We start from the raw sequence: 26,041 nt of genomic DNA, 5'->3' as shown, positions 1-26,041 counted from the left end.
TGGCGTAATTGAATCAAATCAAACGCAAGACTGTCCTTGGCTTTGCGAAACATGAACGTCGTTATGGTCAAGCAGGATGATGCTGTCTGAGAGCATAGAGTAAGTATGAATGCTTGGTGGGCATTTCTCAAGGTGAGGATGGGTATCGTCTTGTGGACACCCATGTATTCCGAAGATAGAAAGGCCATGCTCTCGGGAACAAACTAGACTTGCCACGGCAATGTGTGTGGGCAAGGGTAGAGTCTGCTTGGATATTGTTGGTTGAACCACCATGTGGCCAGACAATGGTAAAGGGTTGAGACACGAAGCCATGGAATATTCACGGGGAATAGTCAGAGGCCACGCAGTGAGGGGGAATCGAGTTCATGTAAATCAATGTTCTCAGAATGGCCGGGCAACCTTCCTCGGCTCACTAGTTCCACTGACGGGATCTCTCATCTCCTTCCAACTGACAGGGAACATCATATTACCCGCATCGCTGCGAGCCATGACCACACCGAGATCATTGCGTGCGGTGGTGATGTAGTAAAAGCTCTGGTCACCGAGCGAGATGACCGAGCCGCGCACGATATCACCCACACGGAACATCTCATCCATAACAACCCGATCCTTTTCAACAGCTCGCACGTCTTCCTTCCTGATTAGTGCCTGGAAGCGCAGCTCATCAGTGCTGCTGTGGTTTTCTGGATTGGCGGCGGATGTGAGAATGGAGGCGACATTATCATTGTCTGAGGTTGTTCGTGATTGGTCTTGAGCTTGCGATGCTGACTCGTCTAAGACAACAAGAATGTTGACTGTGGCTTGTCGCTTCTGCACGCGGGTGACTCGTGCAAGAACAATGGATTCCACAGCAGGTAGCGTGTTATAGCGGGGCTTTGATTTTGTAGCCAATGGAGCGACCGAGGCATTTGAGGCTGCTTGGCCATTGGAGTGAGTCACTCGTGAGACTCTAAGGGTTGGTAGTGTTGATGTATGCGGCTGGGCAGGGTCTGCAACTACGGGTCCGGCAATGGACGCATAGATGAAGGATTGCTGGACATGTGTGCCAGGGCCTGCAGAATATGTTGATGTAGGGCCAAGACGTTGCCCAGGAATGGCGACTGGTGGAAGAGAAGCCATATTGTGGTTATGTTTGGGTAGCGTTGAGGTGGAAAAGTGCCGGGTGTTGTAGAGAAGACAGTGAATTTTCGGGAGCTTTTTTTGGGGGGAGCTATGATCCGGGCGGGATAACGTTTATCCGGTGCAGCTTGTCTGTCGCTTGGCCTTTTTGCGATGCTTTACACTACATGCACCAAATCCATTTACAACTTTGCTTAGCAGTTCATTTGTTTGCAGGCAATTAACTATAGAGCCCATATCTAGCTTAATACACAGTGTATGCGTTGGAATAACAGAGACAGTGGCACCAGCCCAGAAATACCATGAACATGTAACGACAACAGAAGAAATAAAAGAGGAATCCGTATCACTCCAAATGCCCGCTGACGAAAGTGAATAAGTGGATTCAATGACCATACAAGGCCCAGTGACTGGGGAAAAAGGGTGCAGACACAAGGGGCCGAAGAAAAGGCGCTGGTAGAATAGACAGAGAAAACGGATAGTTTAAGCTTCCACCAGGGTCTGCTTAGGACCAGCTCCAACCAGCTCCAAACAACGACGGGCTAGAGTAATGACTTCGCCCTCGCCATCATCCACGTCTTCTTCATCTGACTCGATGTTCTTGTCGGAGATGATCTTGACTAAACGAACAATATCTTCGGATCGTGAGATATATCCAATGAGCTTCTTGTCTTCAGACTCAAGAAGCTGGAGCAGAGTCCAAATGGCAATGTGCTGGAATGTTGGGTCTCCACTGGCGAGGAAACGATGAAGGTAGCCATGGATGCCACCATTGGCATCTGCCCAGTCACGAACGAACATGGAATAATCGCCGACTATATCTTCGTTAGTAAAGCATGACCCAAAGGAGGAAGAAAGGGAGCGTCAAGAAAGGAGGGAGGCGTACCTTTCGAAGACAGATTACCCAAAGCAGCTGCGCTGTTACCTTGCACCTCAATGCTCTCGGAACTAGTCAGAGGAATCAAGACGTCGAAGACTCCCAGATTCAGAAGGTGCGGCTTCAGTTCTTCGCTGAGGGCCAGCACAGCGATTGCAGCAGTCATCTCAGATTGAACTGTGAGAGGGACCCGGAGAACCAGGTCCTTGCATTTTTGCACCGCTCCGGCCTGCAAAACAAGTTCCTTGTTGCGATCCGAGCTAGCAGCGAGGTTACGAAGCGTGGATATAGCGTGACATTGAATCTCTTCATTGTCAGTCGAACCCAGAAGATCCACCAGTGGCTTCAAGAAGCCCGCTTCGATTATAGGTGATTCGTTGAGAGGATGGATAGAGATGTTGCGGATACATGCGACGGCGGATAAAATGAGAGGAAGGTAGGAGGATTGTAGAAGTCGCAGCAGTGGGGAAAGACCCTTCGCCCGAACGATCTCAAGCTGGTATTTCTCATCAGATGCAAGGTTGCGCAGGGCAAGAGCCGCCTGACATTGCACTTTCGGGGTGGATGAATCCATGAGATGAACCAAGGATTGTACCAGGCGCGACTCAGTTTGAGCGAGTCGCTTACGATTGGTCGAATCAACGGCAATGTTGCTGAGAGCTGTTGTGCAGTAATACTGAACGTCGACGTCGGGGGATGAAAGGAGATGCACGAGGACGGGGATGGCGCCAGCATTGACGAGTTGCTGTCGGTTATCATCTGGTGTTCGTGTTAGAGAAAGAATCCATTTCCAGATGGGGAAAAAAAAACTATATGGCATACCTGAATGGGTCATATTGAGCAGTGCGCCCGTCGCATTACGCTGTACACGCATGTCCTTCGATTTGGCCAGGCGAATGAGAGGGCCTAGGGCTCCAGAGCGGGCAATCTTGGCCTTGTTTTCCTCATGCGTCGCAAGATTCGTGATACAACCAACCGCATTGCACTGTACCTCAACATTGGGAGACATCATCTGGCGAATCAGGGGAGCCAGCCCCCGAGGGTGACGATCAAGACCTTGTTCTCAGCTGTATCGAGTCAGCGACCGCAGGTGAAGTGTGAAGCGGAGGAGCACCAACCATTCACCGCGAGATTGCCTAGTGCTGCACTGGCAGCCCGTTGGACTTCAATATCGGAACTTTGTAGTAGGAATAGAATCGGCTCGAGTGTATCGCGATCAACTTCGCGTACATCTGCAGATAAGATGAAAGGTCAGGTATTGCATCATTGCCATCCGAACGGCGATACGCACCTCGCTCAGTGATCTCGGCAAAAGTCAAACTGGCACTTCGTTGGAGGTCGACATTTTCAGAATAGACCAGGGTACTCAATGCTCGTAGCGGTTCACCGTGGAAGAAGTCTGTCTCGGCGCGCTATCCATTGATGAAAGTCAGCAGAATGCACAGGGCAGGGCAATGTCCCAGCAGACCAGTCCCAGACTGATAGAAGGGAGACGTTGCAGGTAAATATCGGATGGCACGTACGTTTTCCAGGTAGCCCAAGAGGTCTGATACCGCCTCTCGTTCATTATCAGCTAAAGTGGTTTCGTAGATGCCGTCTCGAGAACGAGCTCCGATGGGACCGAGACACGCCGTTATATGACACCATCGGTCTACTGCTGAAAAGCAAGACAAACAGGCATTCGCGATTCCACTCATGCTGGCGAGCAGGCCCGCATCGGGCGCGATGCTGCGACTAATGAGGTCAACGGAGATAAAGGAAGATGGGGCGGTCGGGGAAGTGAGATTCAGGGAGGTGAAGGCAGAAAGGTAAAGCTTCGGGGGGAACACAGAAGAAGTAAAAAGCAAACAGCGCGTGATGAAAGTAACTTTGGAGGGAAGCCTCCTGATGCTGGGAGGAAGGAAGTTCCAAGGTCTCTGTTAAGGGAGGGGGAAGATCGAAACTAGTCTCCTCAGGCAGAAACTCGAGAGCAAATGGCTGGTATACGTGGGAAGCTAATGCTTATCTACAGTTCTTCCGTGTGGAATTTACCCTCTTCAGCTCTCGGATCTTCAAGCCTCCCCCAAAATGAAGATATGAGGGTATGAGAAGCAGTATCTGGAATTAACCTTGATGGACCTGGGCAAGCTCCAGCGCATACATCATCGAGCTCCGGGCTGACCAATCCGGAAAAAGGGATCAACTACATCAACTACCCTGGAGCCATATATTCCATACTCCATCCATCGCTGCCTCTACCTACCTCATAGGGCAATGAAGGATTCTGGCCCTCCCACAGGTTATATCGTCGAATCGGTTCCCAGTTCTGTTGGCCTTCGACTCGGGCCGTCTGAAGCGCCCCGAGTGTTCCCAGCCTCCCAAAGGTCCGTGCAGGACTTCTACACCAATGAAGGCCTCTCCCCATATGTGCTCTTGTGATTTCGTTTTCAAGTGACGCAGATGATCACCTGGAAGTGTCATATAGGAATAGGGTCGATTAGCGTTGATTCGGAGTCCATTCCTCGTGAAGGATCTCACATGGGGGATACGGGGATCCGGGGATAAGCTGTCCACGGCAACTGCATATCGAAACGGCTACGGAGTACTAATTACTAATTCGACTCGGTGGCCGCGGTTATTCGGCAGATGAAGCCCAGCTCTTTCTATTCCGTCTATCTCGCTATGGCTTCAGGGCATTGATCAGCACTGGGTAACTGAGATAGATGCTACTTTGGACGGAGTACTCCGTACGGATTTGCTATAGACAGAGTACGGAGCACGGTGTACATGAAGTGAAATGCTTGCATCACCAGGGTGGACTCAGGTTACCCAATCGGGCAAGGCTCTTGAAGTAGCATACTCCGTATAGAGAGAGCGCTAGTCCGTGGTCCGTACTCGGGACTTACAACATGGTTGGGACTGTTGTCTCCATGTAGTCTGAAGTGGTCTATCACTGCTTCCGTTCTCATATTCCCCCGATCTCGCGTAGGATGTAGAAATGGAGAATCCTTGAGATATCACCGCAACCGGCGTCAGGACGCTCAGTATCAAACAGGAATTTGCGGGGAAACCTCTGCCAGCGCCAAGACATGCTGACTGTCAGGGCGCTCGTAGCCGATGAATGGGTTTGCCATAAAGGAGTACTATACAATCAAAGAGCCGTGTCGCAATTTCTGGGGAGGGTTTTTTTCGTTTGGATCGCTATTGGCTCTCTTCCCCTTCTTTCTTTTTGCATCGCATGCGCGACTTCTCTCGATCTTCTTCTTTGATCATCTCTCCTTTACCGGCCCTATCATATGATGTCTTGGTAACTCATTGAATCGCATCAGCCCAGTTGCAGATCCCACTTGTGACGTTGCCCGTCTAAATCTCTTTCCATTTGTCTTTCTGTATCCTGGTGAAGCAGTCCTTTCATGGTCGCAAAACCGAATCCATGTCTGCATCAGTCACCGCCTCCACTTCCCTCCCTGACAGCCCTCGCCCCAGTCGCCTGCGTCGCTTCAGCCATTTACGAACTTATACTCACAACATCTCCGCGACCTTGCCGACCGGTAATCGTTATAGACACAGTTTGAGTAGTCGACTTCCTTGGTGGTCCTCGATCTCGGACTCGATCTCTCCGACAAACCCCACAGCTCCCCCATGCCCAGAAAGTGACCACCCGACACTTTCTCGTTACACCTCTGCGCCCGCCCCGAGTTACGGTTTTGGTGCCGAACTCAGCAGCCCAACCTCCTCGACTGAGTCCACCGATTCTACACCCTCGAACGACGTTACTCAAACGTCACATGTTATGGCCCGCTTGAGGAGCGCATCGGCCGTTCAGCGTCCACCACCTCGTACAGTAGAGCGGGCCACAGACACCAATCCTCAAGAGTCCACTCCTTCCCCCGAGCCGGGCCCCGCCTCAAGTAATGCAGCCGAGCCTACCAGCGCTCCCGCAGAGGAGCAGGTGGCTCCATCAAAATCGGACACAAAGGCAACCATCCGGTTCTTCCCTTACCAAGACTCTGTTCAAAGCTCCAGGCCCTCGTTGCCTTTCGTCCCAGTTGCCCGCACCTTGCCGTCCGAGAGCTGTGTGATTCGGGTCGGTCGATACTCGGAGCGCGATGGGCTGTCGACCCCCAACCCCACTGAGCCCTCGGATGCCCCAGTGGGATTCAAGTCGAAGGTAGTCAGCCGCAAACATTGCGAGTTCTTGTACGTGAATGGACAGTGGCATCTCAAAGATGTTGGCAGTTCTTCGGGCACTTTCTTGAACCACATGCGCTTGAGTCAGCCGAATATGGTCTCCCGTCTGTATTCCATCAAAGACGGTGACATCGTGCAGTTGGGTATCGACTTCCGCGGCGGAGAAGAAATGATCTTTCGATGCGTCCGGATTCGAATCGAATGCAATCGATCATGGCAGCAGAAACCCAATGAGTTCAAGTAAGATTTTGCCTCCGATCCTAAGTGTCGTGTGGTGCTAACCCATCTTCCAGCAAAAACACAGAAAGTCTTATCAAAAACTTAGGGAAGGGTGAAACATCTGACTACTCGGGTTGCCGTGAATGTTCAATTTGTCTTGGCTCTGTCTTGGTTAGTCTCATGTTTATCTTTTGCCAATTTTGCATCTACTAACTGCTCTGAAGCGGCCTTACCAGTGTTTGTTCATGGCAGCATGCGCACATGTCTGGCATTACAAATGCATCAGTCGTCTACTTCACTCGCCCGATTACCCTATGTTCCAATGTCCCAACTGCCGTGCATTCACTGATCTCAACGCCGAGGTCGATGATTCGAATGACGCCGAGGAGAAAAATGAGACCCAGCCGACGGAAGTCATGGCATCCACTGACTCTGGAGAGCAGGCTGAGACGGAGCGGCGTTCGGTTATTGAAACAAACAGCACAGAGGGATCGCATGAGCAGCTTGGAGATCTTGCTGAAGAACACTTGGCCAGCGATGTTGAGAATCTGCATCTTCAAGATGATCAGCAGACCGATGACACTCGAAGCTCAGCCTCGCCGGCCCCCAATTCAAGCACCGATGACCTGATTCGCAGCGCGACTATTAGCATCCCCGGGTGGCAACCGACACAACCACTCAATGTGCCGGCTCGTCAATCACAACTACGATCAGACACCCCAACATCTGATGACAACCCATTGACTCCACGAAACGACTCGGGTCCTCTGGCCTTTGATGGTCGAGCAGGGATGCCGTGAGATGCTCCCTTTGGTATACAATAATAACTGGAAAGCGAAGGCTTTGAGCATTTAATTTAATACATAACCCATCATTCTTTTTGTCATCTATCCTTTTGTGGGCAACTATCATGTGTGCATTTTGCGATATCTCTGTTGCAAGGAATCCTGTCTGCTTTGGTTTCGGGTGCACACCTCATATACACTGTTTGCATTGTTCAATAGCGTTCACCTCTTCCATTGAATTTGATTCATCGTGGCGGCTTAGCGTTCCCTTGTCTCCCTCTCTTGCCCTGCTGATATCCCCCTGCCTCAATGTTTTCTGATACCCATTCGGCTCTGGACTGTTGTTTTCGGGTCCCTAAGCAGATTAGGACCAATTATTCGTTAGCCTCCAGCTGTTCCAATGCTGAATCGGTGCCGACACAACCTTACCTGTCTACTATGACAGTCTCTCCCTCGCCTACTCTCCTATCTACGTAGCCCCGCAGGCCTCTCTACCTTGAGCGGATCATCAACGCTGTGAAACACAACTGGAACCACACCCGAGAAGGTCCAAAGCTAGAAAGGTTTTCAGTGATCAACCTACCATGAACATCCGGCAAAAGGAGTCATAACCCACCCTGCTTGCCACAACTTCCCAATGCCGACTGTCAAGCCGTGCCCGCTTGGGGCAGTAAACATCCAATCGTTCCAACCGATTGTCAGCACCCCAAATGTCCAAGAGTGTAAGGACAAAATGTTTATGGGCACGGTCAAGCCGTAGAACACCGTAGCGGATTCTCTGGAGGATATGCTCGCTGATGAATTCCGTGATATCCATTTGACGCATCACGAAATACGTGCTCGGCGTCCCGTACAGGTTGAGCGGGATGCGATATAAAAGATGCAGAGCCTCGGTGGTAATTTGCTTGTTAAGCAGGAGGATAGATGGCGTATATCGCTCGACATAAGATCGAGGAAAAGTGCATAACGGACCATCAGCTGGCGACACTGTATGGTCCCCCAGCTTTCCATAGCTCTTCACGTATTCATTAGGATTGAGCGAATGCTTATATATCATCAAGCGGATCTCCGCAGGCAGGTCAAGAAAGGAAAGCATATTGATTTGCAAACAAGGCATATGGGTACAGTCTAAGTTTACCCCGCGTTTTTGATGTTTGCCTCCTCTCGTGGCCCCATTGGCTGACATCCAGACAAGCTCGATCAGACCACAATGAGACTAGAGTTCTAACTGAATCTTCACCCATTGATCGACACTCGTAGGCTCCCTGCCAATCAACCACCTCAGAACACTTGGGTTTCCCTTCAATCCACGCCGATTATAGAACAAAATCAGCCTCTCGGCCTCGTCTCTTGTGATATCAGGACGTACATCTCCCAGCGCAGCTGGCCATCTCATATCCGCATTCACCCGATCCCCGGAATACACGCCGCTCTCACCGGCATACAGAAGCTTCAAGACCTTGCTAACGCCTTCTTCAAAAGTGGGAATGGGGACATATATCTCCTTACCGATATATTTGCTAATGATCTTTACAACATCCACATCAGATACCGGGAACGTCGAGCACAGTGGATACTGAGCGAAATAGTGTGCTTCCCGCTCGTCCAGAACCCGGGCTGCAGCCTCAGCCAGATCCCTAAGTGCGATGACACTGTTGGCAACATTGGGATTGTAAATGTTCCAGATATACTCGATGGACGGCGTTTCCATCTGAGCTAGGCTGGCAGCCGGGTACACATCCATGAAATTGGTCGGTTGGAGGATTGTGAAGTTCAGAGGACTTAGCAGCAGTCTCTCTTCAACACGACATTTGTGATCATGTTGCATGAGGTTTCGATGCTGAGTACCTAGAACGCTGGAGTATACGAAGTGCTTGAAGTTGGCTTCTGGCTTCTGGCTCTCGGCAACGGCTGCGTCGATCATGTTGATCCCGATTTCCATTTCTCGGGAGTGGAGAGATGGGCCTACATGGTAGATTGCTGTTGCGTTGCCGAGAAGCTTGCGGCAGTCGGCTAGGGAGGTTATATCGCATGTTGTTATCTCTGCGTCCGGGTAGCTGTGTTGGAGACTATTGGCGGACTTGGAGGTGTGTGCTGCTAGGCGGAGTTTGAATTTAGATTTGTTGTATAGAAGAGGAATAAGGTGGGAGCATTGTCTGCCGTTGGGGCAAGTAATCACAAGAATCTCAGACATGGCGATATAAAGATACTTGGATTGGGACGGTTGGAGAATGCAGGAGGGGTTGGGTTGACGTCGTGCGTGCCCGCAGGTGGCGCGCAATGTAAATTATGTCGCCTCCCGTTATTCTGCTAGACGCTTATTGGATGTCTTCGGGCTCTGATGTGAATAATCGAAGTATGTTGTATGTATCATCTCGAGAACTGTATAGTAGGTCACATGTTGGCGCTAAAAAGACCAAGTGGGTCTGCGATGTCAACGGCATATCTCAATCCTTCCCCGGATTTGAGATGATCAAGAGCGTGTCCCAGGGTTGACTGATTGGTTCATTGCTTTTTTGCAGCCGCACAGTATGCCCCGAGATCGGCCCAGATCTCAACTTGATAACATGAGGTTAAATTTCAGCGAGCCACCCACTCCGACCCTGAGTCGCCAAAACACTACAATACATCATCATCAGCGACGCGGTACCCATCCTCACCAGCTGACGTCACGCATCAAGCCAAGAAGGTGGGCCAAGTCAGTCTTACAATTTGTCCGTATATGCTGATCTAGAGAAGATGGCCACTCGTCTTTCGCTTTATCAAAGGCGCCATCCATGGCGCTATCTTATTACCGGTCTTTCTACACGCAGTCTTCACTGCGTTGATCGTTTACTTGGATACTTTCGTATTCGAAACCGTCGGTCTTCCTAGCACTATCGTACGTATCCCCGGATCAAACCAATAAGATTGCGACTAAACATCGCAAACTCAGATCCCCTCGCTATCCATAGTCGTAGGTTTGATGCTTGTCTTCCGCAACCAAACATCCTACAATCGATTCTGGGACGGTCGTAACGGAATGAACGCGCTCAATACATGTGTGCGCAATCTCGTCCGCACAATTGCAACAAATAGTTACAATTCTAAGCGAGGCCCCCCCCACCGCCGCAGAGCGCGAGGATATCGAACGCACTATTCGCATTCTCATGGCTATTCCGTATGCCGTGAAGAACCATTTACGAGCTGAATGGGGCGCTGCTTGGGTTTTTGGCAACTCCATCGAGGAGGATTTGAACCTCCACGGTACTACGCTGTATAACCCGGAATATGCAAACCTACTACCAGCAGGACTGGAAGGTCATGAAGACGAGGGATTGGGGCTTCCATTCCAATTGACATTTTTCATTGATGGGTTTATCAAGCGTGGCGAACAGCGTGGATGGTATCCCGCTCCTGGTGCTAGTCAGATGCAAGCCCAGTTGAACACCTTGACTGATGCATATGGGAAAATGGAAACGATCAAGTTGACTCCAATTCCAGTGGCTCATCTGTAAGTCTCTGCCCTAGCCTTGTACGTTCCGAATGCTAACAACTTGGAACCAGGATCCATCAAAAGCAAGTCCTCGCTCTCTTTGGTTGTGTCCTACCGTTTGCAATGGTTGATGAGATGGGTTGGTGGGCCATTCCAATTGTCAGCCTCGTTATCTTCACGCTTTATGGCATTGATGGTATAGGCTCTCAGCTGGAAGACCCCTTTGGCTACGATAGGAATGACATCAAGATGGACGCTATTGTTGGGGACGCCAAGACTGAAATTGACGTTGTTCTGTCTGAGTGGCGCACGCACTCGAAAGCCATGGAAACCTTGAGACAACAGCCTGCCGGTGCAGTCCATGGTGACCTTTGTTTGACACCCGATCGCAAAGAAGCTGGGAATGCAAGTGCGGACGAGAAGTATATGCCTCCAGACTTGTTCTTGCGATTGAGGCCGAGCACTGGTAGGCGAGAGTGAGATATTGGGGACGGAATACTCGTCAGCTATATCTCTGGTACGATGATTTTCAGTAATCGAACATTATATATGGTCCTCGTCGCTAGAGATAGAACTTCGTCTAGGGCTTGAAAATCCATATTGAAAATCCATATTGAAAATCCATATTGAAAATCCATATCCGAGTATGGAAATATGAGTATTCCAGGGCCTCTAGCAGGAGATGCGGTATTTTTGGGTGAATTGAAGACACAAGCATTGTATCTCGAGCCTTACTCCTTCCGCCGTAGAGGGAATATACGCAATCAGTCGCAAAAGCAGTTTCCCACACCATGCTCAGATGCATTGAAAATATATATTGTCGTTATTTCCGTTGAATTGCTTTTCATTTCATGGCATCGGTAACTTAGAAACCGACGAACAACCTCATGAATTCTGAATAGGAGGTTGGAAGAGATGTATATAGACACAGCCACAGTGTCAAGAACCTTAAGGATTTATAGACGGAAATGAAACCTAAACTGACTCTTTTATACAAATATGTAGTAGTCCTAATGTTGCCAACTCCAAGGTGTGACCCCACAGATTGCAAAGCAGACGAAATATATTTCAGTAGGGTATCCAATACAATGGCCAAGAATAAGCAGATCCATCATCTCATAAAGGTGGCTCGAGCGCTAGAACGCCATCTAGGATTGAATCCGGTGTCACGTCCGCAAGAACATGAGATGACGCATGTAGATTACTCCCATATTGTAAACTACGGTCCTCACCAGGTGCAGTGACGGTAATTCGATGGCGAAAGACCTTCCTGGCGGCTAGAGCCACGATTGAGGGAGTCAGATAATCGATGCCATGAAGAGGGGCTAAAAGTCTGGATAATAAAATTAATGACATGAGCAAGATACGACTGGGTTAGCGGAGGAATTGTGCGGACTTACTGTGCAAATCGTGAGAAGTGAATGTTAGCTTTGGCAGATACGCCGCTTGCAACAGCGCGGCTGAGCCGCAGGAATACAACGATATCCTGGATGTACCGAGAGACTTCAGCGCTTATGCTGACTGATGCAGTCGCTTTTCGAAGTAGATCCATCGTCTGTAGGGTCTTGAGTTCAGTATCAGACCTTGATGTTTTGCTCGCGGCCCTAAAACCGGAGGAGCGAGAAAAGAATCAAACATACCGTTGGGTTGACTGTGAAATCGTTCATTGACTTTGATTTTGACTTATGAAGAACAGAGGAACCAGAGAGCTGTCCATCTGAAAGCCAATCATTCTCTTCGAGATATGTGTACCCAGTGTCTGGGCTATGGAAATGGGAGATGAAAAGATTATCGATCTACCCTGATATTAGCAAAATGGAGACCTGACAAACTGCGGCATGTATGAAAAATTACTAACAAGGTGTGATTTTAAACGAGGTCGGGGTTGATCAAAATCTCGCGCCACAAGAGGAATGAAAAGGAAGTCTTCAGGTGCAATCAGAGTCCCGCTCTCAGTGACCAACTCCCTGGATCGCATTAACTGTATTCGATGTTAGCAGCCTGCTTACTATATTGTCCAGCGGAGCATGTACCTGCAACATATGCACTTGGATATCATCGTTGACAAAATTAAAGTTTTTTGCAATCACAATATTGACCACATTACTTCCAGGAAGTGGCGTAAGTGGAGTTGGTGACTTGCTGTAGTCTGCCAAACTTTTGAAGGAAGATCGTTTGCTTGACTAGATTAATCAGCCTAAAATCCTTTGATCATAGTCGACACTCAAGGATATCCACATACTGGTTCTGTGTTCAACCAAGGACGTGATAGACGTCGATTTGGGCGAGCATCTGATGTGAGAACGTCATTGAAAATGTCATCCATGGACGTTGACGACGAACAGTCAAGGATGCAGTATGGATGATTGAAGGTAGTCGAGCCAATCTAGTTTTGAATCAGGTAATGTGTTCACGTTTTGAAGTATAGATTGACATACCAAAGCAAGTTCTTTGGCAAGGTCATGGATACAGTGGCTGGTAGTCTCGATCAAGCATTGTTCACGGGCCACGAGGCACAGGAAAAGGGCTACTTCCAGATCAGATAACTGTTGGGCGATTTCTGCAAGATCTATATCATCCATGTTTTCGAAGAAAGGCCAAGTTGGCCAATGAAGACGCAGTAACTATTGACAGAAGGTCAAGGATTGAGGTGGGGAATTACCGCCTGAGGATCAAGGCCACACCGCTCGATCGGGTCTAGTGCGGCCCCGGCCTCCCGATCAACAGCTCCAACGTCGAACAACTGGAGGCATTCAGGGCCTCATTTGTGACAAATTCCACAGTCATGCCTTCCAACCCACTCGCGAACTGGGAAAAAGTTGGTGATGGCTTTTATCGCAAGATCGCTGTTTATGACGCCATTTTTGAGGATGATGTCGAGTTAGAGAACTACATTGTCGCGGGCGCCCCCTACGGAGGAGCTATTGGTGGGACTTTAACTTGAATCGACGAGAACATAGACATCTAAACTAACGTGAATACTAGCGCTCTATCGCGACGAAAGCAAGCCGTTCAGACTTCGCGATGGACCGGGCTCCCGATCATCGATTGATGTTTATTCATGCTCTGGACAGCGAATCAATCGTATAAACGTTGGTTTGCACTCTTTGGCCTGTCTCAAGTGAAGATACTAATTAATTTAAGTGGGAGCAAGCCACTATTCGAGGACTGGGTTGGTCTGAGAAAGAAGAGCTTCTGGTCGTCTCCGAGGACGGAACGGTGCGACGCTATTTCGGATTGGACGGCGAATTTACGTCCTTTTCTCTCGGCAATGTAAGAATCAATGGGTTGATTTCCCAAGAGGATCTGCGCACATGCTGATAATGAACAGGGTGCCGAAGAGTATGGCGTAAGAGCCTGCCAGTTCTGGTCATCAGGCCTCGTTGCATTGTTGTCCAACAACCAATTGATTGCAGTATCAAGATATGATGAACCACGTCCGCGGCTCCTAGCACCTTGCCCTGAAGGCGAGGTATCATCATGGGCTTTGATCCCACCCGCTCATACCCTCTCACGCTCTGTTGAGGTTCTGCTGGCTGTTGACAGGACAATCTATCTAATCGACTCCACAGAAGCAGAAGACAAGATCCTGCAAGACGGCCCATTCAAGCACATTAGCGTATCCCCAACAGGGCGTTTTGTTGCCCTTTTCACTGCCGAAGGAAAGTTGTGGGTAGTTAGCAATGACTTCCAAAACAAATTCAGCGAATATGATTCGAAGTCTCGGGTTCCACCAAATACCGTCAATTGGTGTGGTGATGATGCTGTCATCCTCGGATGGGAAGATGAGATCCACCTTGTTGGACCCAACGGTGCCGCCTCAAAGTAAGTAACTTCTGTGGATTTTCTGCCGGCATGGTCTAATTTTCCCAGGTACTATTATGATGGCCGCGTTCATGTCATACCAGAGTTTGATGGAGTCCGTCTTATAACCAATGACACTTGTGAATTCGTGCACAAGGTTTCCAGTAAGTTGATAATTCCCGAAAATAGACAGACTGCCATTAACGAGTTCCAGCTGTGACCGAAGAGATATTCCGTCTTGGATCGTCCTCGCCGGCATCCGTGCTCCTAGATTCGGTGGACCAATTGGAGAAGAAATCGCCCAAGGCTGATGAGAACATCCAACGAATTCGATCGAGTTTACCTTCAGCAGTCGACACATGCATCAAAGCAGCAGGCCATGAATTTGACGCTTATTGGCAGAAGCGCCTGCTGAAGGCTGCATCGTTTGGCAAGTCTGTCCTTGAACTCTACAACAGTGATGAGTTCGTAGAGATGACTGAAAAGCTACGCGTTCTCAAAGCATTGAGAGATTATAAGGTCGGCTTGCCATTATCGTACGAACAATATCTGCGCCTCACACCAGAAGGGCTCATTGAACGCTTGATTAGCAGACACGAATATCTACTTGCAATAAGAATCTCGGAATACCTCCAGATTCCTGCAGACAGAATTTATGTTCACTGGGCAAGCCAAAAGGTGAAAGTTTCGACTGTCGATGACGAAGCAGTATGTAAACTCATTGTTCAAAGACTTGATGGGAAGCCGGGAATCTCTTTTGAGGTTATCGCCCAAGCTGCCTATGACGAAGGTCGATCCCATCTGGCTACACAATTACTCAACCATGAACCACGAGGTGGCAAGCAAGTTCCTCTGCTTTTGAAGATGGAAGAAGACGAGCTTGCCCTTGATAAGGCAATAGAGAGTGGCGATGACGACTTGGTGAACTACGTGTTACTACATCTCAAGAGCAAGCTTCCTCTTGCGAGCTTTTTCCGAATGATCAACACTCGTCCCATGGCTTCAGCACTTGTGGAGACTGCTGCACGAAGTGATGACATCGAGTTATTGAAAGATCTGTTCTATCAAGATGATCGACCGATTGATGGCGCTAATGTGCTCCTATCTGAGGCATTAAGGGACACTGACTTGACTCGCCAGACCGAAAAACTCCACTTGGCATCTCGTCTCTTGTCAGATTCCAAGGAGCCGACAGTGGTATTAAACCAGAAATTAGTCTCTGAGGCCTCCCAGCTTTTGAAGGCGCAAGACGCATTGGACAAAGACCTGGCAGATCACAGCGAGTTTGTTGGTCTTAGTGTCAATGAGACAGTCTACAGACTTATCCGGGGTGGTTACGGTAAAAGAGCACACAAGATCCAAAGTGAATTCAAAATGCCAGAGAAAACATTTTGGTGGTTGAGATTGAGAGCCTTGGTGGCTAAACGAGACTGGGGCGAATTAGAGGAAATCGCTAAGGTCAAGAAATCCCCAATCGGGTGGGAGGTAAGACAGTCCAAAATCCCAAACTACTAGGACAGATGCTCACACAAGACAGCCTTTCTACAACGAGATTTTGGGTGCTGGAAACACAAAACTTGCTTCCGGATTTGTGCCAAAGTGTACACACTTGTCCCCTGCCGAGAGAATCGAGATGTGGGTGAAGTGCGGAATGATCGTGAAGGCTGGAGAAGAGGCAATAAAGGCGAAGGACCTCAACACGCTAGAAATCCTCCGCACCAAAGCATCTGGCCCCGCAGCCACCGAGATCGAACGCATGATCAACCAACTTAGGCCAAGGAAATGAGTTCATTAACGATGCTTGATGTCTATCAGGGATCACATAGGCCTGCGCTGGAGCTTTTCAGGTGATCTCGTCGGTCTCATCGACGGGCGCAGCATCATCCGTTGCTGGATCGGAGTTTTCGGCCACCATTTCGAAGACATTCGTTGCTACAACGGCCTTGGGAGCCGCAGATTCTTCGACCATTGCATCGTCGTCCTCATCATCCTCGTCATCATCCTCTTGGAGGGCGGCGAACGTCATGGTTTTGCGGTTGGTATCTTCCCAATCAGCCTATTTCAGTGTAAGCAACTGTACGCCTGGAGAAAATGGCCATTTCCTGTTCTCATACCCTTCTGGCGTTGACGGACTTGCCGCGAGAGATACTTTTGGCCTTTTTGATCTCCAATTGATCCAAGACGGCCTCGGCTCGGTCCATTCCCTTTTGTTGCCTTAAGCGTTGAGCCCTCGAAATCTTGTCATTTTTCTTCTGTTTTTTCTGGACACCGGCATTGGCGCGCTCGGCCAGAACCGAAGGCCTTTGTGTGGTGGGAGATTCTGCTCGGGGCAGCGAAGTCACCGACTTGTCGAGGTCCAGGCTTGGGGACGCTGCCCTACGCGCTGCGCGGGAACGCTGGGATTGGTCTGTCTGAATGTTAGATACATCAATAACAATTTATTGCAAGGATGCTAGTAACTTACTTCTGCTCTTCGCCATGGTGGTTGTTTGGAAGAATTATCAATCTCGTGGGGGGAAATCGCTATCGATAAAAAAATATTTACGGTGGACGAGACCAACCAAACATGCAGCTTATGGCGACAGATACATAGGTATAGCGTTGGGTTCTTGTCACTTTGTACACACATCTTCACACCTAAACACGTTTACTATACATCTATGCTTTTGCTCATGCTGGAAGCTCTCTATAGTTGCAGCTACTTCTCTGGTTTCATTGACAATGAACCCTCGCTACGGGCGCTCTGAGATCTTTTCCAACAGTCCTGATCAATACTCGAGTCGCAACAGCCATTATGAAACTGTTCTCACGGCTTTTCAGAACAACAAAGCGCTAGGGTACATAATCGTCGCTCTCATTTCCATTCCTATTTTGTTAGGTTACCTTGGATTTATTCCTAAATTGCTCTTTCGCATCTTGTGGGATCTCTTCGTTTACTTCATACCCTCGCGAATCGTTATCGCTTTGGATTCTCACATATCCGACTCCGACTCCGACCCTTCAAGTCCATCTCCCTTGCTCGCCCAAGATAAAAGTGACGCCATGAAACGCATCCTCGGTCTAGACGACAATGCCTACTTCTCCTTCTTCGCCCGATCAAAACCACTTTCCATCTTCGGGAATGCCGTGCTGGGAAATACCGACGATGTCACACCCGCGGGACTAGGAAACTGGAACAACTCATGTTTCCAGAACAGCATCATGCAAGGATTAGCTTCGTTGGAATCTCTCGCCGAGTTTCTGGGCCACAACATTGAAAACCTCTCGGGAAAGGCTTCTTTCGAGACGCATAGGGCCCTTTTGGACCTCCTCGATAGTTTGAATAGCGCTTCCAAGGGTGGCACCAAACTGTGGATTACCGGGCCTCTGAAATCGATGAGTAGTTGGCAACAGCAAGATGCGCAAGAGTACTTTTCCAAGTTGGTGGATCAAATCGACCTTGAGGCTGAACTGGGCGCACGAGGCAACACCCTGAACATGGGATTGAAGATTGCAGGACGAGATGAAAACATATTCCGAAACAACGAGCAAGACGAACAGATCTCTAAAGGGCTGGATTCGCTCCCATCCACAGATAAGCTTTATCTTGATAAGGCTTCATCTTGCAATCCCCTCGAAGGTCTACTCGCTCAGCGGGTTGGATGCATGGAGTGTGGATGGACGGAAGGGCTTTCTCTAATTCCTTTCAACTGTCTCACTGTTCCTTTGGGCAGAAAATTCTCATATGATGTTCGCGAATGTTTGGACCAATACATGGCGCTTGAGCCTATTGAAGGCGTGGAGTGCGCTAAGTGCACGCTATTGCATCAACAAGAGCAACTCACCGCTTTGATTGGCGGGTTTGAAGACGATGAGAATCCTTCGGGTGGCTCTGAGATACCCGAGGCATTGAATGCCGTCAAACAGTCGGCTTACTCGCGGTTAGAGGCTGTCAAGACGGCTTTGAAGAGCAATGACTTTAGCGAAAACACACTGGCGAAACAGTGTCGCATCCCTTCAAAGAATCGGGTTTCAACTACAAAATCTCGGCAAGCCGTCATTGCACGGGCTCCTCGCTGCCTTGCCATTCATATCAACCGCAGTGTCTTCGACGAAATGACTGGGGCGCTGGAGAAAAATCTCGCGGCCGTTACATTCCCGCAAACCATCGATTTAAATCATTGGTGTCTTGGCACCAAAGCTCTTAGTAAATCTGGCGACAATTCCGAACAATGGGAAACAAACCCCTCGCGATCAATGCTCCCACAGCCTGGCGAATCTATTGAAGTCCCCAGCAGACAATATCAGCTACGGGCAATCATCACCCATTATGGCAGACACGAGAACGGACACTATATCTGTTACCGCAAGTATCCAACGTCGGAATTCTCAGCTCCTGCTCCAGACGAGATCCTTCAAGCCGAGGGCGACAAGGATAAGCCCGAGCGTTGGTGGCGGCTAAGCGACGATGATGTTCAGATGGTCAGTGAAGGCCATGTGATCTCCCAAGGCGGTGCTTTCATGTTGTTCTATGAAGCTATTGATGATTCCACCTCGCTCGATTTGTCTCAATCTGCTTCAATTCATACCGATGCCTACGACGAGTGCTATGTAGAGTCTACTTCTTCCGAAGATGTAGACTCACTACGCAATTATACCATGTCCAAGGACATTTCTCCTCCATCCACTGTCACCGACTTTGACTCTTCTACTTCCCGTGCCACCAGTGTTTCGATACCGATGGAGGGCCTTTCGGAGACCTCGAACGTCATCGATACTGAGGCTAAGTCAAGTGATCAACCAGATTCACCCTCCACCATTCTTGCATGATTGCCATTTCCTTCTGCGATTCATTTCTTGATTATTTTTTCTTTGCCAGCATGACGGTGCCTCCTGACCGCTGCATGATCATGATACCCAATACCACGTTGTTCCCTTTGAGGCGTTAATCTGTGTCCCACCGCGTTTGATATTATCCTGTAAAATTATGTATTAACATGGGTCTCCGATTTGGAATTCACATCTTTCGACGCGAGCACCTTGGGGAGTGGCAATCCAGGATGGCGGAATCACCTAATCAAGTACCTTTGGGGCGACCTGGGAGCTGCCATCATCACATAGCACTTTTTGAATGTATTTTCTTGTAGACTTGCAGTGTTCGATTCTTCCAGTGTCATCTTTACATTTTTAGCAAGTATCACCATTTCTCAAACGAAACACTCCTTTTTTGCAAGGATAGGCCGGGGGTTGCATGGGCCCGTATAGATGCCGAAGGTCTCCCGGGGTCCTCACTTCCCATCAGATCGTCATATAGCATGAGGTTCGCCCCAGTACTTAAGAAACTTGATCTCTATTCTAATTCCAGCAATAGCTTTCTTTTTTGTCAATATCCTCGTCTTCAACTATGTCTACCTGCCGGCCCTGCCAACCACATGATATATTCCTCATCAATGAGCTTTTAGAGACCATACTTCTCCATACCGACATGCGCACTCTATTAACATCCGCTCAACGCGTATCTCGCGTTTGGAACACCATGATCAGAACATCAACCAGACTGCAAGAACGTCTATTTATCAAAGCCTCCAAGTCCGAGGTCTCAGATCCCTCCCAGCGCCTTCGCAACCCCCTTCTAGAAGATATCCTCTGGGCACAATTCTTCCTCAAACAACAACACACGTCAGAGTCAAAGACCGTCGATGTAAGCAGATTCCCACTGCGGGAACACGACCGACGCAAGCTCAAAGCCCATCTGCGTAAAGACGCAAGTTGGAATCAAATGCTCCTACAACAACCACCAACGTCGTCAATCGGGGTTCTTGAAATCATCAAAAGATCGGACTCACAATTCACCAAGTTGGCTGTTAGTCCAGATAACGACTTCCTGCGAATGGGTCATATCTTCTCGCTCCTTCAGGGACGCAGCACGCTAGTTCCAATCCGCAACAAATGGATACTGTGGAGCGGACGATCCCGTGTCCGAATACCGTTGAACTTCGAGGTGTGGACGCCCAAATGGGTCTATGAACCGGGGACTTTACAGCCGGTGCAGGAGTGGATCCCGGATAATATAGACTGGGATAGTCTGCGGTTGGAGGTGGCGTCGATGTATTTGAATGATTTGGATTGTGGGTTGGTGGTGGTCTCTGAGCGCAGACAGATTTTGTTTCAGGGCGAGGATCAAGTGCATAGGGAGAGTAAACTGGATCGGCGGCTGGAGAGGGTATTTGGGGAGTGTCGGGTGGAAGTTGGGAGGAAGCATATAAGTCATTCATGGGTTCCTATCAAAGGCGTTGGGGATGACCGACGATGGGCACTGAGGCCTTGCTCTGCGACGCCTCTTGTTCCGACGCTGAATGCCTCGTCTGAGTCTTCAGACTCGTCCTCGTCTTCCTTTTCTATGTCCATATAATAATAGCATTAGCATTCAACTCGGTACGATGAGAAATATATTTGTGATTCAAATGTCCAGGAGACATCGCGACATAAATATCAAACATGTTCTCGATGCCCTCAATGGCCGAGACAACCAGTCCGGAATGCTAGAACGCAAATCATCCAGTGGAGGGTTGTACGACTTCCTAAGATATCCACTCTTTTCTCAGACCCTCTAGCCACTCCTCCACTGGTATCTCTCGCCCCTCAGTCAGAGACCCATCCTCCCCTTCCGTAGTCTCTATCCAGACTCTTCTCCGATATGATCTGACATGTCTCTTAGCATTCCAAGGAGGAATCTGCAGCCAGTGATGAGTAGCTCGGCAAAGCGGCGTTTTGAGCGCGCCGGACTTGAGCCGCCGGAGACACGAGTCACAGAAGCCGATATTATAGCAGTAATGACATGCATACATCGGTGTGCTATTCTCCAACAAGCACTCGCATATGTCACACATGTAGTCGTTGTTGGCATCATCGATGGCTTTGTCATACCTGGCCATTGAATCTAACAACCCGTGATATGTTTTTCTTCTTCCACTATCCTCATTGTTTAAGACGAGATCTTCGCTCAGCTTCTCAAGATGTTCCTGCATTGCGCTGATCTTGAACCAGGCATGCGTGTCGGATGATTCGTTGTCAGGATAGTTTGACTCGAAGAACTCGATGAGCTCGGTTGCTTCAGCGGTCATGGGCTCGCCATCGAGTGACAGCCATTCCTTCAAGATATCAATGTCGAGTACACGCCGAGCAAGAAGAGAAAACGCTATCAGGTAATTAGTATCGTCTCTGACGTAGAGGAGAATTTGAGATAGCAGCATGAATCCCCGGTGATCATTGCTTGTCGTTTCATCGGAAAGTAAGGCGAATGCTTCTGCCATATCCTCTTTGAAGAGATCCCGAGCAGCTTTCTCATCTTTATTGTGGATTCTGTATGCTGCCAAGTATGTCTTCGCCGCAGACATTCCATGAACTATGCTCTTCTGCTCCTCCAATACTTGCTCCAGCTTTTGAGCATACTGGGCAGCGTTTGGCAAGTCATTGATGGCCTGTTCAAAGTAATAAGCGCTCAGCTGCCGCCCGACTTTGTCCAAAAGAATAGCACCGGTAGAAAGTTGCGTGATATTTTTCAGAATCAATTGCGAGCATTCGGTCCAGGCTTGTACTGCCTTCTCTGAATGAGAAATATCCCCAGAGTAGCACGAGAGTGTGATCCCTTTATGCAAGAGCAGAGTTGCACACATTTCATATCGCTCTTGGGCTTTCGCATCACTGATGGCTGTTTCCATGTCTTCCAACAAACCGCCGAGGTACGGTTCGGATGAGCAGATGAAAGATATCTTATTCAAGAGCTCAAAGCTGTTACTTTCGTCATCTTTAATCACCATTTCGACCATCAAGCCTAGATGGGAGATGTGGCGTGTGCTGTCCTTAAACTGCAATGCACTCGTGACAAGGCTTTCAAGCTCCACATCATCTTGATCATTCCGACGAGCGTGGAGACTTTTAAATAGACTGTATCTCGCGTCGATGTTTCTTGGGTCTAGCCTGAAAGCATCCCAATTATATTTGACCGCATCATCTTCATTGTTGGCCAGCGAGGCAAGGCGCTTCAACACTCCCACCCGTCGATCTCGGTCCGGGTCATCCATTTTCTCAAGGATTTTGTTGGTCTGTAGTTGAGGAAGTTGAAAGAATGTTAGATGATATTCAGCCTCGTGTACATCTGATGAGCATTAAAGGCAGATCATTGGCTGAAACTCACCTTTTGATACTTCTTGAAAGCCTTCTCTTGAAACTCATCCATGCCCTGCTCATCATAAAGAGCTTCGTATGTTTCTGCGATTCGTTGAAGCCAAATGTCATTTCCACGCAGATGGCGCATGCCCAATGCCTCCTTACACCATTTTTCTGCTTTAGAAACTTCATCGTCTTCATCAGAACCACCCGTGGATATGTCTTCGGAACTATCTGTAGAGGCATCATCGGGTGTGTCATCTTTCGTGTCCTAAGTCATGTCAGTTTGAGGACAATGTCGAAGAGGATGGGGTCCACCGCTACTGCATACCAGCTCAAGGTAATTGTGCAGCCACTTGAATGCTGCCTTCGCACTTGATGACATGTCCTGAAGCCAGATGCGACCGGCCAGTTTTGCCAGGGGCTCAAAAAGCCTTCGATTCCGCTTTGGGTCTTCGTACATTTCTTGAAGCTTGTCTCGTACATCCATCTGTTTAATTGCAGCATCATCTCCGAGCCATTCCCAGAATGCCGCCATCGCATCGCCATCCGAATGCCAATAAATCCCTACAAAGGTCTCCCAGTGTCTTTCAAGGTTCATTGGGTTGAAAAATAGTTCCTGGACGTTCTCTCCTATCACCTGTCGATCCGCATCCGCAATCTGTTTGAATGCAGACAGTTTCCGCAGATCAGTTAGATGCTCTGGCAGGCTATCCAACAGACGCCTTCCAATACACTGTGATAGGGCGTGCGGTGCTCTTCGCAGGAACTCAAAGGTTCGCTTCACGACCACTAGATGCGCATTCAGCTCGGTAACTTGGATTTGTTGTGTCGAGGGCTTTGCCATATCTACTTGGTGCGTGTCGAAGTTGAATCTGTTCATCACTGAATGATGGGCCAGATCCCAGAAGAGCCGCTGTGCCACTTCGATCTCTGCATTTGTGATAGAAATTGACGCTGTCACAGTTGGTCGCTGGCGTCCATGCTGGTTCTGGATCACCCATTGCTTCATGTCTTCACGCAGTCGGACGCCATAATCTCCTTCTTCTAGGACAAGGGAGAATCGCTCTTGAATTTTCTTGCGAAGAGATCTTAAAGGCGTGGAACTCGATCGAATAAACTGAGACCCAGACGTTTTTTTGTTAGCTTTTTCTCGTCAAGGCGAGACTCTCGCTTCAAGCCTTGTAAATGAACAAGAATAAATAAAGAACAAGGGGGTGTTACCAGAAAGGCTTCAATTTCCTCCGCATCAAAAACGTTGTAACGCGAGCCAAATTCCGCCCAGATGATTATCTCATTCAGTTCTTCAATCTCCTTCGCGTCAAGCACCCTCTCAAGATCTCGCAGCTCAGATTCACTCGGGGCTGATGCTCCTTGGCCCAATGTGTCGAGGAAACGAATCAGCTCATCCCTGCTATCTGACCGCACTAGGGATTCCACCTTCTCAAGCGACTTTTGAGCTCTTTGGAAGCTACCGGAGGAATTTCGGTGCAACACAGTAATGATTCTTTTTCTGAGATCGCCGAAGTCGAGATGGTCCTCCTGTAGTAGGTCTTTGGTCTTGAGATACCCTTCAATATATCCCGAGATTTCCTGCGAATTGTATTCCTCGATCTTTGCAGTGCCCATACAAAAATCTGACTTGGTGTATTTTTGTAATCGGGTCTTCTCTCCAGTCGCAAAGAGGCGAAAACGACTGGCTTCAGAAGAAACGGGTTGAGAGAGTCGCGCCAACTCGTCCATGAGATAGCTGATATCGGATTCTGACAAGTTGTCTAGCCCATCCAGAAGAAGGTAGCAGCTGGTCGTGTTCAGAAGTTTTGAGGCGTCCAATGTCTTCCAGAGTTCCTTATAGTCAGCTTTCTTGGCTGTGAGATCAAGCAAACATCTTCTGTACATGGAGTCTTGCTCTGCCACCTGTAGACCAATCGATCTAATGCAGTTCTCCAATGGCTGCTGATTGTCCTTTCCAGTCCTCGCTATAGGAGGGAAGGTATAGTAGGCAATCAAGCTCTGCTCTTCAGCTTCCACCTGAGCTTTAAGATCAAGAAAGATCGATGCCGTCGATACGCTCTTGCCTGTTCCCTGGGCTCCAATGACCAGGAGCAATGGAAGTAGACCTTCCTTTTCTTGACATTTCCATTTCTGGTAAGCATCCCACTTGACGAACCAACAACTCTTGGCAGTTGCCAGTCGGGAATTCTCCGCGAAGACACGATGGGACATGAGTAGTCTATCGTCGGACATCCCAAACCGGTTTCTAATCGTGTTCAGGTCTTGTTGTCGCGCCTGCTCGCCCGATCTCCTGCCAACATAGTCTTGAATCCCACCGACTTTAGTATCAATCCCATCCAAGGTTTGTTTAGAGCTGAGAATCTGTTCCAGCATGATAGTCGATTGATAACTTTCTTTCCGCTCGCAAAGCACTTTGAGCTGATCGAGGCGGGATTTGATCGGGTTTTCATTTAGCAATACCCATTTGCCCTCTCGGAAGAACCTAGAGAGCTTGCCAGTTTTGCCTTGCTTTACACACTGAGCGCAAAGCTCCACAAAGACCATCATGACATTGGAAACAAGTTCCATTAAGTCCTGATCCAAATCCTTCATGCGGACATATGCTCCAAGCTGGGTAAATTGGGGTTTCACTTCGTCAAAAACGGCATTGATTGACTCGTGGATTGCGTGTACTTTTGAGGGTATTTCTAGGAGGAATGATAGCGCACTGAAGCATGCATTCGCGGGTGGAAAGGCCTATAAACCTCGATGAGTTTGATCAACGCCGAGTTCATAAGAACAAACCGAACTGGGTGTTTAGATACTCACCAATGAGGCGACCTCCCCAACTGGCTTCGCCAGAGCGCTGATAGCCTCGGTAACCTGGAGGCAATTATCTCTTGTTGTGCTAGATAACATCTCTTTCCCGGCTTGATCATCCGCTGATAGCAGTTTCTGAAGGTCTTCGATGGATCTAGAGCTTAGCTTTTCACCTGTAAGATCTTCAAACTTGGAATAAACACGATCCAACAGCTCACTCATGTTTGCTGTTGGTCTTTCTTTCGGCGGATGAGATGTTTCGCTCTGCTTCTTGCGGAAGGGGATATGAGGGGCCATTTTGCATAAAATTCGGGGCCCTCAAAGTCGGGGTTTGTCAACACTGGATAAAAAGTAATTGTTTACTATCAACGAGATGAATAGAGATGAGATGGACTCGAAAGTGTTCGGCGTCGCAGAATTTGGGCATCAAATCAGCCCCATGTCAGACGTCTTGGCACGCACACAACGAGATGTGCATTGCATCTGCAGAAAGAGCCGCCAGTGTGGAGGACTTTCTTGTCATCTAACTCAGCCTTATATCTCAGTTTTTCCCGCGATTTCCCCCCGCGAATGTAGATATTGGTGATGTCTGAGGAATCCGCCAGGCAGTGAGAGTGTAGTTTCCCCCTA

General features: G+C 48.8%; 12 protein-coding genes across 12 annotated transcripts; 5 read left to right on the top strand and 7 right to left on the bottom strand.

Moving 5' to 3' along the window:
• Positions 1-381: 381 nt before the first annotated feature.
• Positions 382-1,119, bottom strand: N7457_004472 (exosome non-catalytic core subunit CSL4; the record flags this gene model as incomplete). Its single annotated transcript, XM_057175517.1, has 1 exon — positions 382-1,119. One exon carries the CDS (start codon positions 1,117-1,119, stop codon positions 382-384), a length of 738 nt encoding a protein of 245 aa, XP_057032564.1.
• A 483-nt stretch (positions 1,120-1,602) lies between these two features.
• Positions 1,603-3,693, bottom strand: vac8 (protein anchor VAC8; the record flags this gene model as incomplete). Its single annotated transcript, XM_057175516.1, has 6 exons — positions 1,603-1,934; positions 2,006-2,755; positions 2,819-3,052; positions 3,115-3,228; positions 3,288-3,408; positions 3,520-3,693. The coding sequence occupies 6 exons, from the start codon at positions 3,691-3,693 to the stop codon at positions 1,603-1,605; spliced, it is 1,725 nt and encodes a 574-aa protein (XP_057032563.1).
• A 1,715-nt stretch (positions 3,694-5,408) lies between these two features.
• N7457_004470 (FHA domain protein) lies at positions 5,409-7,185 on the top strand (the record flags this gene model as incomplete). Its single annotated transcript, XM_057175515.1, has 3 exons — positions 5,409-6,406; positions 6,460-6,556; positions 6,610-7,185. The coding sequence occupies 3 exons, from the start codon at positions 5,409-5,411 to the stop codon at positions 7,183-7,185; spliced, it is 1,671 nt and encodes a 556-aa protein (XP_057032562.1).
• A 450-nt stretch (positions 7,186-7,635) lies between these two features.
• Positions 7,636-8,266, bottom strand: N7457_004469 (uncharacterized protein; the record flags this gene model as incomplete). Its single annotated transcript, XM_057175514.1, has 2 exons — positions 7,636-7,725; positions 7,787-8,266. 2 exons carry the CDS (start codon positions 8,264-8,266, stop codon positions 7,636-7,638), a joined length of 570 nt encoding a protein of 189 aa, XP_057032561.1.
• A 120-nt stretch (positions 8,267-8,386) lies between these two features.
• On the bottom strand, positions 8,387-9,364 carry N7457_004468 (uncharacterized protein; the record flags this gene model as incomplete). The annotated part of the gene is made up of 1 exon (XM_057175513.1): positions 8,387-9,364. The coding sequence occupies one exon, from the start codon at positions 9,362-9,364 to the stop codon at positions 8,387-8,389; it is 978 nt and encodes a 325-aa protein (XP_057032560.1).
• Positions 9,365-9,737: 373 nt separating this feature from the next.
• Positions 9,738-11,125, top strand: N7457_004467 (bestrophin family protein; the record flags this gene model as incomplete). Its single annotated transcript, XM_057175512.1, has 5 exons — positions 9,738-9,884; positions 9,905-10,051; positions 10,106-10,184; positions 10,249-10,663; positions 10,717-11,125. The coding sequence occupies 5 exons, from the start codon at positions 9,738-9,740 to the stop codon at positions 11,123-11,125; spliced, it is 1,197 nt and encodes a 398-aa protein (XP_057032559.1).
• Positions 11,126-11,761: 636 nt separating this feature from the next.
• Positions 11,762-13,227, bottom strand: N7457_004466 (uncharacterized protein; the record flags this gene model as incomplete). The annotated part of the gene is made up of 7 exons (XM_057175511.1): positions 11,762-11,978; positions 12,046-12,209; positions 12,286-12,441; positions 12,504-12,626; positions 12,679-12,828; positions 12,888-13,031; positions 13,084-13,227. The coding sequence occupies 7 exons, from the start codon at positions 13,225-13,227 to the stop codon at positions 11,762-11,764; spliced, it is 1,098 nt and encodes a 365-aa protein (XP_057032558.1).
• Positions 13,228-13,430: 203 nt separating this feature from the next.
• On the top strand, positions 13,431-16,235 carry vp16 (tethering complex subunit VPS16; the record flags this gene model as incomplete). The annotated part of the gene is made up of 7 exons (XM_057175510.1): positions 13,431-13,572; positions 13,631-13,737; positions 13,790-13,918; positions 13,977-14,470; positions 14,519-14,613; positions 14,664-15,934; positions 15,987-16,235. The coding sequence occupies 7 exons, from the start codon at positions 13,431-13,433 to the stop codon at positions 16,233-16,235; spliced, it is 2,487 nt and encodes an 828-aa protein (XP_057032557.1).
• A 57-nt stretch (positions 16,236-16,292) lies between these two features.
• On the bottom strand, positions 16,293-16,929 carry N7457_004464 (Alb1 domain-containing protein; the record flags this gene model as incomplete). Its single annotated transcript, XM_057175509.1, has 3 exons — positions 16,293-16,505; positions 16,564-16,856; positions 16,914-16,929. The coding sequence occupies 3 exons, from the start codon at positions 16,927-16,929 to the stop codon at positions 16,293-16,295; spliced, it is 522 nt and encodes a 173-aa protein (XP_057032556.1).
• A 241-nt stretch (positions 16,930-17,170) lies between these two features.
• On the top strand, positions 17,171-19,258 carry N7457_004463 (ubiquitin-specific protease UBP1; the record flags this gene model as incomplete). The annotated part of the gene is made up of 1 exon (XM_057175508.1): positions 17,171-19,258. The coding sequence occupies one exon, from the start codon at positions 17,171-17,173 to the stop codon at positions 19,256-19,258; it is 2,088 nt and encodes a 695-aa protein (XP_057032555.1).
• A 655-nt stretch (positions 19,259-19,913) lies between these two features.
• On the top strand, positions 19,914-20,840 carry N7457_004462 (uncharacterized protein; the record flags this gene model as incomplete). The annotated part of the gene is made up of 1 exon (XM_057175507.1): positions 19,914-20,840. The coding sequence occupies one exon, from the start codon at positions 19,914-19,916 to the stop codon at positions 20,838-20,840; it is 927 nt and encodes a 308-aa protein (XP_057032554.1).
• Positions 20,841-21,009: 169 nt separating this feature from the next.
• On the bottom strand, positions 21,010-25,708 carry N7457_004461 (uncharacterized protein; the record flags this gene model as incomplete). The annotated part of the gene is made up of 5 exons (XM_057175506.1): positions 21,010-22,533; positions 22,626-22,868; positions 22,929-23,717; positions 23,822-25,348; positions 25,421-25,708. 5 exons carry the CDS (start codon positions 25,706-25,708, stop codon positions 21,010-21,012), a joined length of 4,371 nt encoding a protein of 1,456 aa, XP_057032553.1.
• Between the last annotated feature and the right edge of the window lie 333 nt (positions 25,709-26,041).

Source organism: Penicillium paradoxum, assembly GCF_028828445.1.
Source record: "Penicillium paradoxum strain IBT 22861 chromosome Unknown utg000004l_segment0_segment0, whole genome shotgun sequence".
Lineage (NCBI taxonomy): Eukaryota > Fungi > Ascomycota > Eurotiomycetes > Eurotiales > Aspergillaceae > Penicillium > Penicillium paradoxum.
The sequence above is the reverse complement of the archived record's forward strand: the minus strand, read 5'-3'. Positions and strand labels throughout refer to the sequence as shown.